This window comes from Nilaparvata lugens, chromosome 12, assembly GCF_014356525.2.
Source record: "Nilaparvata lugens isolate BPH chromosome 12, ASM1435652v1, whole genome shotgun sequence".
Taxonomy (NCBI): Eukaryota; Metazoa; Arthropoda; class Insecta; order Hemiptera; family Delphacidae; genus Nilaparvata; species Nilaparvata lugens.
Genome location: NC_052515.1, coordinates 32,306,448 through 32,318,889, shown reverse-complemented (window position 1 = coordinate 32,318,889; position 12,442 = coordinate 32,306,448). Strand labels below are relative to the sequence as shown.

General features: G+C 31.8%; 1 protein-coding gene across 1 annotated transcript in view; it reads right to left on the bottom strand.

Annotated features, from left to right (window-relative positions):
- The window catches only part of LOC111057651 (zinc homeostasis factor 1), a 142,167-nt gene that overhangs the window by 15,053 nt on the left and 114,672 nt on the right, over positions 1-12,442 (bottom strand). The window contains exons 8-11 of the mRNA XM_039439364.1: positions 12,140-12,328; positions 10,404-10,529; positions 4,215-4,393; positions 536-622 (exon numbers count right to left, since the gene is read on the bottom strand). Coding sequence (XP_039295298.1) covers positions 536-622; positions 4,215-4,393; positions 10,404-10,529; positions 12,140-12,328 — 581 coding nt within the window. The remainder of the gene's footprint in view (positions 1-535; positions 623-4,214; positions 4,394-10,403; positions 10,530-12,139; positions 12,329-12,442) is intronic.

Below are 12,442 nucleotides of genomic sequence, written 5' to 3'. Positions count from 1 at the left end.
AACCTGATAGATCAAAATTCAAGGAATTGTTAAGAGCATATCTGACAGATAGCATGCTACAGTATTAACGAGTTTACTGTAAAAAATGAATTTTAAACTGTCACTATTTCTCTTCAGCTTTAAGTTAGTTCTTAATTTTTGACTTTTCCATGTACATTTTCATTTATGTGTTGGAGAGAAATCAAATCAAATTATTTATTGTCACACAACATTAAAATGTTACAACAACGTCATTAATAACACAGAAAACATCAATTTAAAAAATTTAAAAAATAAATGATTGATTGATTGACTTTAAAACGAGACTCACGTTATAGATGAAAATTCGATTTATTCCATTTTAGAAAAATCCATTTACATTCACATTCAAATCGAATTTCCTTCTATAGTGAGAAAGATGTTTTGAAGAAAGACATGTTTTTGAGTCAGCACCAGATTAACATTGGTGTTGCTATCCTTGTCTCTCATTAGACAAAGCAGACAGCTCTATCCTTTTTCAGACAATTTTCCATAGTAAATTTGAATGTAAATTTACCTTGTAAAATTCAGGCTGAACTGTTACATGTGTGATGCCGTGCTCATGGAAGAAATTAGTGATGTCGTCTGTGATTCTTATGTAGTCCTGAAATAAACAAAATTGATTAAACATTATTTTCTGCATGTTTGAAAGCAGGAGGTATGGATGTAAAATAGATAAGAATTTTTAATATAGTTGGAAAGTTTACACTTTGAACAGATATATTATAGAATTTCTCCATAAAAACGATATTGTCACTTTTCACATAATTTATTTTACCTAAACTACATTATAGTTTCATGCACCTAAGGCATCATCTTCAGTGGTCCACTGATAACCGAAAATACCACTGAAGATGATGCCTTATAAACCAGAACTCATCAACCATGCAGCCCTAAGTAAATTTCCTGTCAACTCCTTTTGGAATAAGTTTTAACATCAGTCTAAAACTGATTGTAAAACTTATGCACAAACTGGTGATGACTTATGTAAAATAAGTTTTAACATCAGTCCACAACTGATAGTAGAACAGTGTAAAACTTTTAAAAACTCATAGTGACTCTTTCTAAGATAAGTTTTGACACCAATCTACAACTAATTGTACAACTGTTTTTAAAACTGATGGTGACTCTTTCTAAAATAAGTTTTGACACCAATCTACAACTAATTGTACAACTGTTTAAAACTGATGGTGACTCTTTCTAAAATAAGTTTTGACACCAATCTACAACTAATTGTACAACTGTTTAAACTGTTTTTAAAACTGATGGTGACTCTTTCTAAAATAAGTTTTGACACCAATCTACAACTAATTGTACAACTGTTTAAAACTGTTTTTAAAACTGATTGTGGCTCTTTTTTAAACAAGTTTTAAAACAAGTCTACAAGTGATTGTAAAACAGTGTAAAATTACTTTTAAAACCATTTTAAAACTAGTTTTATTACGGAAGTGTTGGGAATATAATAAGTTTCAAACCTGTTTAAAACTGATATCAAACAGTTCTATAACTTTTTTAGCTTATTGCCTTGCTGCTTGGGTTAGTATATTGAAACTTAAGTTTGGCTCAAATAAATTATGTGGAACTGACAATATCGTTTTTATTCCACCCTAATAGAGTTGGAAAGACAAAAGTATGAAATATTATTAAGGAGAGTAGAAGAAAAAACTATAGTTGACAAATATTATCAAAATGAATAAACAAATAGACAATAATTTTCAAAATAAACAAAAATCTAATACAGTATACGGAGTAAAAAGCTAGATTCTCACGAATCAGTGTCAGTAACAGTGACCGGTACAGTGAAAATATTATTAACATTAGTTATAATGGGGACTTTTCATACTCGTTAGGCCGTGCTGAGTGGGAACAGTCTAATTAGAACACATGGAAATCATATTATCACGGTGGCGGTCACTTTCACTGTAAGTTGTCACTGAGATGTGCGAATCCAGCTTTTTACTCCATATACTGTATTAGATGGATAAAATTGTACAATGAAGTGAATAAAAGTTATTATTATTATTATTAGATTTTTTGTTTATCTTAAAAATTATTGTACATTTTAAGAATATTTGTCAACTAATAGTTCATTTTTCTTCTCTCCTTGATAATACTTTATACTAGATAATACATAATATATGAGTGGAAGATAATATAGTAAAAATCGATTATTAAATTACACAACCGTGCTATACTGCTCAAGATAAAGCAGCAACAAAATACAAAATTGTAAAATAAGAAAATAGATTAGCCAATGGTTACTGAGACATTACAATAATTTCTGGGATACTCCGTGAGATGTACTAAATTGTGCATATTTTTTTGAAATATTAAGGTGGAATGGAAGAAATATTGTCAGTAATAATATTGTAAAATTCTCTTTCTTTTCCTTACAAGGAGAAATTCCACATGTCTGTGACTAGTCTAAATTTTTTGAAATATTTCACTAACCAATGAAGATATGAACTTGAATTCGGCTACATTTAACTCCAAATCGAGTTTTAGCCTTCATAAGAACATACCATTCTATAGTGAGGTCCTCGTTATAATAGCAGTGTTTGATTAACAATGGTATTGCTACCCTTGTCTATCATTCAACAAAGCAGATAGCGCTATCTCTTTCTCACTTTGCACTGTTGCCAGATCGTCTTTTAACAATTTAGAATTAATAATTGACAAAATATCCCATCTTGATAATTAAAATTCATTATGAAATTATTGGAAAATAAAATTTCTTGATTAATAAAATATAATTATTTCAAACGAGGATGAACAGTTAATATTACATTAATAAACCTGTATCAGCTACCGTCTATAGAAGACATTGACAAGACAGAGGTTCGGCTACATTGTTCTGCTATTTTTCTCCACTACCATTATAGCTTAGACCTCACTATATATAGTCTAAATTTTTTGAAATATCTCAATAAACATCGAAGATATAAACTTGAAACCTACATTTAACTCCAAATAGAATTTTAGCCTACATAAGAACAGACCATTCTAGAACATATTGGTGCCATCGAAAAACTACTCAGCCAATGGTTATTGACATAATTCAATAATTTCTGGGATATTATTGTGCACAGTTTTTGAAATATTCCAATAAGTACCTATTAAACATCTGAACTTGAAAATGGTTTAATTGGACTCCAAATCAGATTTTACAGAGGAATAGACCATCTTAGAATATATAGGTGCCACGAACAAATAAATTAGTCAATGGTTATTGAGAGATTACAATAATGTCAAGGATATTCCATGAAATGTACTGAATTGTGCACATTCTTTGAAATATCTCAATAAACATTAAAGATCTGAACTTGAAACTGGTTAAATTGGACTAAGAATCAAATTTTACATAATATTAGACATAATCAATTAGGTAGCTATGAATAGCCTACAAATTCAACTGCTTCATATTCTACCTTAAAACCAATACAGAAGCTATTTTTGTTAGAATATATTTCTGTAACATAGGTCTATTTGAATACATCCAAACATTTTTTCACAAAATTCTATTTGGGCAACCATATTTTTGTCAGTAAATGAACTACAGAAATGTGATTACAATTTTCTCTAAATGAGAAAATAACAAATGAATAGATGAATAAATAGAAGAATGAAAGAAATTTTCTGCTGAGAGTGATGCCCACAGGAACTCCAGGCTTGTGCGTGGGTAATAAGACGGATGATGGTGATGTGAAAGTCAAAAAAGAAAAAAATCAATGAGAATAATTCATCAGTCAAAGATAAGCATGAAGACCTACATTTAATTTAATTTGAATTCTAATCATTCTTCAATGCATGTCCATTTTTGCAAAATAATGTTTGACAATGCGTCATAACATGAAAACTAACAATAAAAAAACAGAAAATCAATCAACTAATCAGTCAAAAATTGAAAGTCAACTCAAAGATATTATATACCACATAATTTGAATACGGCAGCACCCTCGAAGAATTGCCTCAGAAATTGGCTAATAACAAATAATTTTATAGGTTGACAGAGTTCTTCAAGGGTCTGTCAACCTATAAAATTCTTTGTTATCACTATGACAATTCTTTTGATTTGTTATTAGCCAATTTCTAAGGGAAATCTTGAATTCCTTTTTATTCGGCAGGTTGGTTATATCTGTGGGGAGAGCATCTTTTTGAACATATACCAATTACATTCATGTATTAATTGTACTCACATGTGGATTTTGGAATATGATGTGCACAGTAGAGAAGGTCTTGTCCAATGTCAGTTGCCAAACGTGGAAATCGTGAACGTTGACAATGTCCTTGAATTTCAACAGCAGCTCTGATTCTAAGCTGTCTATGTTGATGTGGTCTGGTATAGTTTGCAGTAGGATAAGGCACGATTCTTTCACTGAAAATTAAAATAATTGTAAAGAGATTCATGACATGTCACTCGTCAGTTCTCATTCTATGATTTTTTTATTCTATATCCATTGTACAATGTAGGGATACTATGTTAGTTATTATGTGCATGGTGTATCATTCTGTATAGAAACTTTCAAGTCCTCTCTAATATAACTTTTGATATAATATTTATTGTGTGAATGTGTATCGTAGGTCTATCCGTCAGTCTTCAAATGAAAATTCAGGATGCTCTTCACTCTAATTGAAGCATATTTATGGAACAATTATCTCTGATAATAATAATAATAATAATAATAATAATAATATCGAGTGACCTGTCTGGCTCAGGTCTGGTGTCAGAGTTTTCAGGTCGCAACTGATCAATTTCAGGGCCTCTGACATGACCTAACGACTGCTTTTTAGGCAATTATCACTGCAGGATTGTAAAATATTATCGTAGTGTGAACTGGCTTTTTCCTTGCCCTGCCTACTACCATTATCCATCGATGTTCAGTGGTAGAGAGGACTTAGAAGTCCAAACTCCGTCTAATAGAGAATTTTTTCATTCCATTTCATCCATAGGACAAAAAGAGAAGTATTGCTTTCCAAAAAAGTACCCCAGTTTCATGTTTAATAACTGTTGTCTTTCTTGATACTCTTTTGGAGTTTAGTTACAGTATCCAAGTTTCTTTATCCATTTATTGATACAATTACAAATCATGTATATAAACATTCATTCACTAGTCACTTGACAATTCACTGTACCATGGTCATTTTATTTATTTATTTTTATTTTATTTTATTCTAATTTTTACAAGAAAGCACTGAATGGGAGAGAAAAACTAAGGATACCCCTTCTACTATTTCTCTCCCAAATTTAAATAATATTATTTTAAATGCCCGAAATGAGGCTATTATTACACTTTTTTGAAATTTAGTCCTTTTCAACTCAAAAACAACAGAAACTAAGAATTTTGAAAGTTCATTCTATCGTTTAGTTCTCTAGATACCGTACACTATAGATTGGCCATGACTGTATTCTGTTTACAGGGCAACAATACATGCGACATGGCTATTTATATACGGTATTTAGTACAGCCTAAATACACATGCGACAAGTCTATTGTAGAATTTTTACTCTATAATCAGTTTCTATGAACTTAGGATAATTATTACTGCGTCCTAGAGATCTACATTAAGAGAAAATTATTGTAATTTTAAAAAACTGTACCCTTTGAAATACAATGCATTTTGAATCCTGAATAAATACCCTGATACTGAATAAATACCCTGATACATATTTCAGAAGCTCAACTCTTTCGTATTTTGACGTTATTGTTTCAATGTTTGTATGCTATTAATTAAAAAAATTGATAAATTCGGCAGAGTTTACAGTAAATGAATAAATAAATATGGTTATATTGCCATTAAATTCTAAGAACAATAGGCAAAGTCAAATATTGAATACAGTACGACAAAAGATAAGATCAAGTTTTACAGCAACTGTACACACAAAATTACATAACTAGTAGTTCTGTGAACAGTAGACCTCACGCAGTATTCTCATCCACAAGTACCTGATTGAAACTATAGACCTCATGGAAATACAGCAATAGACTGGCTTCTCCACACATCTGTGTAATCACTTGTCAGCTGATTTATGATGAATAATTCTATAGTCTGATTTTTACTTTCCTTGCCCTATTACCATAGGTAAGGAAAGTACAGTATTGCTTTCCGAAAAAATTAAGGTACCCCAATTTCTAAATTTCTATACGTCTCAAGGTCCCCTGAGTACAAAAAAGTGGTTTTTGGGTATTGGTCTGTATGTGTGTGTGTGTGTGTGTGTGTGTGTGTGTGTGTGTGTGAGTGTGTATGAGTGTATGTGCGTCTGTAAACGATATCTCATCTCCCAATTAACGGAATGACTTGAAATTTGGAACTGAAGGTCCTTATACTATAAGGATCCAACCCGAACAATTTCGATCAAATTCAATTCAATATGGCGGCTAAAATGGCGAAAATGTTGTCAAAAACAGGGGTTTTCGCGATTTTCTCGAAAATGGCTCCAACGATTTTGATCAAATTTATACCTAAAATAGTCATTGATAAGCTATATCAACTGCCACAAGTCCCATATCTGTAAAAATTTCAGGAGCTCCGCCCCATCTATGCAAAGTTTGATTTTAGATTTCCAATTATCAGGTCTCAGATATAATTTAAACGAAAGATTTCGAGTGGAAAAGATTGAGCATGAAAATCTCTTCAATTAATGTCCAGTAAGATTTTCACCTAAAATTGAAAAAAGCTTGAAATTTGAGAAAATGTGATTATTCAATTGCAAACTGTTGGCAACTGTTGATTCTCTATTAAATCATTTACTATGAAGAGATAGCAGATCTCGTGTGTATCCAGCGTTATTGTCCTGTCGCCAGCTGGCTCAGATCTTTGAATAGTAGACTTGAGATGCGCGTGAACACTAGCGTCAGGTGATCAATTTCCATAACGGCAAGGAAAGTTGTGTAAGTGCGCCACACCAGATTTTTATCCATGTGTTTATCCATTTATTAATACAATTACAAATCATATAGATAAACATTCATTTACTAGTGACTTGACAATTCATTGCACCATGGTCATTCTATAGTTTAGTTCTCTATACCGTACACTATAGATTGGCCATGACTGTACCTGTTTACAGGGCAACAATACATGCGACATGGCTATCTATATATTCAGTACAGCCCAAATATACATGTACGACATGACTATTGTAGAGTTTTTACTCTATAATCCGCTTCTATTCATCTCTATACTTATAAAAGGCTAAGCCCAGACAGACTGAAATCACACCACAGCCCAAACTACTGAGCCTAAAAACTTGAAATTTTGCACGATTGTTTATGGTAGCCTGAAAACATCCACTAAGAAAGGATTTTCAGAAATTTGCCCCCCTGAGGGAGCTGGGGCCCCCCCAAAATTTTGTACTTTTTAACCGCTCATTGCACAGCAAAGTCATGAGGAACTTTTTTGTTCAGCTACGAAAAAAAATTAGATCTATGCAGAAAAATTTCGATCAGGAGCACAGGGGGGTCCAGGAGAGGCAATTCTTCGAAAATTTTGATGTAAAATCACACTACAGCTCAAACTAATTGTCCTACAGACTTGAAACTTTGCACAAATATTCTTCAAACATGCTAGACGCGCACTAAGAACGGATTTTGAGATATTTTGCCTCTAAGGGTTTCAAAGGATGAAAAAGGATCCTATTAAGTAAGGTTATGAACATGGTAAGGTGAGTGCTGAGGTATTGACATGTGATATTCTAACATATGTTGTAATCATTGGAAATAACAAAATAATATGATAGAAATTCACAAAAGAATATCTGTTCTATTATTGCTTTCTACCTGATTCCACTCAACCTAAATAATATTGTTCTGATAATTGATGAATATGTTTAATAATATTATTATTATTGATATAATAAAAGTATTGTTTTAATAATTAATTATTATCATTAATATAATAATAGTATTGTTTTGGTAATCAATAAATATTTTTATTTTCACAAACTCTGTATAATTTATAATGGTGAATGTGAAACAGCTGCATCAAAGAAATTATCTCAAAAACATATGTTTAGGAAAACCATAGTTTTGAACTTCGTTTTCCTGATGCAATGTATAAGCCTACACGTGGCACGTAGGTATTATTAATTTCTCAGCTAGAACAGTTTTTTGAGACTGCTAAATAAACGTCTACAGTTTTATCAATGCTGTATCAGCAATATGAAAACGCATGCAGTTAATATGTCTCAAAATAAAGGTGTTGATATCTACATGATAATATTCTCTACCATTTTTATTTAATTAAAATTTCAAAATTATTCAAGCCTTGATAGAATGATTGACTCACTGTACAGTCAGTCTAAAATTTTAATATTAAAATGAGGGGTGTATTTTGGCAAACTGAACAAAAAAGTAAGGTCCTATATATGCACCTTTTTGATATTATTTCTTCAAATAAAAATGAGTTTTGTGGGTTGTCAAAACTCCCCCTGAAAGAGAAATTTTATCCTATCTTTTAGTAAAATAACAATGATTTCTGCATTGAATAACATCTATCTTGCCAACAAGAATCGAACTCTTTGTGAATTAAGATATGACCTACACTTTAGATTTATATAATTCTATTAATAAATTCATGGAAATTGAATAACTTTTTCCAGTTAGTTGATGAAATTGATTATCAATAGAGAAAATGATTATAATTTTATCAATACAGAATTAGTTGAATGAATTATCTATGTACTAAGTTCTTGGTCAACAATAATTCAATATTGGTATTTATCCAATCATTATTTTTTTCAGAAGTTATTCCATTTGAATTAGAAAATATTTATAAGCTCCTATCAATTTATCAATCGTAACAATGAATTATTCTTCAAAACATGAATTTAATCAAATAAAAAATTGCCGATATTTCTGTATTCATGTTCGCATGTTTTCCACTTATGATGGATAGCAAAACTATTGTGGAGCGAACTGCACGGCGAATTGTAATCATATGTCTGTAAAATGGATTAATGAATAATTATTATTAGCCCCCCTATTAAAATTTCTGTTCAGAAACCAACCCCCAATATTCACACAACATATTCCCAAAGTTTCATGCCGTTATGTCAAGAAGTTTTCAAGTCTACAGGGAACAAACAAACATACAAACAAACACACATTCTTTTTTTATAAATAGATTTCCATTCGGCTCAAACAAAAGCCTCTCTAAATGAAGGTAGAATAATAAGGATTCAGTTCTGTTGTTTTAACATTTTTTCAAATCACTTTCAAAAAGTTCATGTAGTACCTACTATTGTGTTTGAGACACTTCTGGCGCTATCATAGTTTCACCACTATTCTGTTCCACAGTCCTATCTCTTGCAGTCGTTAACTATATCTATAATAATTATATAAAGTAAAGAGCTGGCTTATGCACGTACGGGATAGGAAAATTATGTTTGACGCATCATCACGTCTGAACTACTGGACTAATTAGCTTGAAATTTTGCTTATAGATTCTTAATTAACCAAGGATGGTTATAGGCCTATTCTCAATTCTTCAAAATTTCATTACGTCAAGTTTTCATTTTGTCAAGTTTTAAAATAGATCCTTGCGAAGCACGGGTTCTTGCTAGTATAGGATAATTATCACGGCGTCCCAATGTTCCACATTAAGAGAAAATTGTTATTTTAAAAAACTGTACCCTTTAAAATGCAATGCATTTTGAAGCCTGAATAAATACCCTAATACAATTTTTCAAAACTCAACTCTATATTATCGTATTTTTGAAATTCTTGTTTTAATGTTTGTATGACATTGATAGAACAATTTGAAAAATGTAGTCTATGTATTCAGTGGGCAATACAATATTAGTGAAGCCGAATTTTTTTTCTGTAATTCTATGATCACAAACAAACCTCAATAGCATCATTTCTATGTCCATTTTGATAATATTCAAGACTCAATATTCTATATTTTGCCAGACATTTTGCAATGTATAAGCTCATCATGAAACATCAAAATACAGTGTGTATAACACAAAAAAGAGAGACTGTTATTATTACTTTGTTATCATACATACGGTGACACTAATACGGATGTGTAATAGATACAGAACAATAAACAATAATATGTAACAATACACACAGAAGTGCTTCACTATTGCAAAATATCCTACTCAAATAGAATGCAAAAATAGAATCTAAAAAATTCTGTATTTGTTTTGTTCCTCAACTATGGTATTTCTTGTAAGCAGTTGATTAGTGTAAGAATTCAACTTACAATTTATTATCAATATTTACAGTTTCAAAAGCCACTTACTTGCCCACTAATCTACTTTTACTTGATTCTGGTATGGAGTGGCCGTATAGTCGAGTGGATTAGATGCTGGCTTTATAATTCAGAGGTCCTAAATATTATTATTATTAATACTTAATTCTGGTAGGGGTTTCACTCACTATAAGGAGAACTGAAGTAGAGCAGTAGAACAGCTGATAGGATGGACAGGGCGGGGTCGACGTATTTGGCCACACTTTCGTCTGTCAGGTACACAATCACTGAGCACAACAGCACTATCACACAGCCTGCAAAAGTAACAAGTTATGAGGAATTTCTTATTTAAATATATTACTAGAATCTACAGTTAAATCAATACATATCACAGTTCATTTATTTTGTTTTTTAAAAGAAGAAAAGACTTCTTCAATGTTGTTTTCCATCACGAACTGCTTATTATGAAATCACTTTTTGCTTTAGAAAAAACGCAAAAATCAGATATCTGACTGCTAGTCGTTTTTCTAATAGCAAAAAGTGATTTGAGAAAAGACGTTTTCGTCTGTCTGGTAGACGATTACTGAGCACAACAGGACTATCACACAGTCTGAAAAAGTAACAAATTATAGAACATTATATTAGAGTCTACATTAAAACCAATACATATTACAGTATATTTATTCATATATATTTTTTTAATGATAAAAGACGTTTTCGTCTTTCAGGTAGACGATTACTGAGCACAACAGGACTATTAAACAGCCTGAAAAAGTAACAAATTATAGAAAATATAGCCTACTATTTGAAGATATTAGAGTGTAAAGCAAAACCAATATGACACTTTATTCTTATTTTTTATTGGAGGGTTACAGTATATAAGGGCACGAGGAAGACCCCATTATTGGCATTCAGAACAGAAAAAATACAATTTAAAATTCATGATTGAAATGACAGTATGATCTAAAATCTTAAGCTACGTTTACACCAAAGTTATTAACAAAATGTTAATAACTTAATCCTTATAGATTCTATCAGATTGAAAATAACTTATCATACACAAGATGAATATATGTGTTTGTCAAGATTCTCTGCCTTATATAGAGAATACCGGTGTATCTGTTGTATTATTAACTGTTCATTCTTGCATTCTTGTTTAAAATAACCAATTATAGCCTATTCGTTAGGAAATTATATTTTTCAACGATTCAATGAGAAATTTTCATAACTGAGATTAAATATTCTGTTAATCATACTTCTACATTGTTAAAAAACGATCTGGCAACCTTGCTGAGCTAGAAAAGGATAGCACTATCTGCATTGTCGAATCATAAACAAGGATAGCATCATCATTTTGTGATCAAATATTTTCAACGATTCAATGAGAATTTTTCATAATTATTGAGATCAAATATTCTGTTAATTATTCTTCTACATTGTTAAAGAACGATCTGGCAACCTTGCTGAGCTAGAAAAGGATAGCACTATCTGCATTGTCGAATGATAAACAAGACTAGCATCATCAATTGTGATCAAATACTGCTATCATAACGTGAACCTCGCTATATAGTACCATAGAGAAGAGATAGCATAAGAAGATATCCCATGATGTAGGTCGTTTATGTTCCAAATTTTAAGCCGATTGTTAGTAAACTCAAGCCGATTACTGTTGACTACTGTCCATTATTACTGTGTTGTTGGGGTGAGAGTGTAAGAACGGCACATGATGAGTAAACAGACTGTAGAATCACTATTTATTCATAATCACTGACTGTAAGTATAAGAAAGTGCCAGCGTCACGAAAAACAACTACTAGGACTATCGGCTTGAGTTAACAAATTGAAGATTGGAACATAAACGCTCTCTATAGTCTATACCATTGCATATCTTCTTGTGCTACCTTTTCTCTATGCCAGCTACGTACCTATGACGTCACGCGTGGTCTCCCACAGCCCCTGCCGCTTGGGTGAGGTGAGAGGGACAGTGTTGTGCTTCCTTGTCTGAGCTGACAACCGTCTCTGTCCGTAGGCCAGCGATTTGTCATCAACCGACTCCAGGACCACGTCTCCTGTCTCTGTCACGTGCAGGAAGCTGCCTTGGTGGTAGGTATAGCCTGAAATAAAACAATTAGGCAATCAGTCAATCTATTAATCGAGCAATTCAATCCAGGACCATGTCTCCTGTCTCTGTCACGTGCAGAAAACTGCCCTGGTGATAGGTGTAGCAT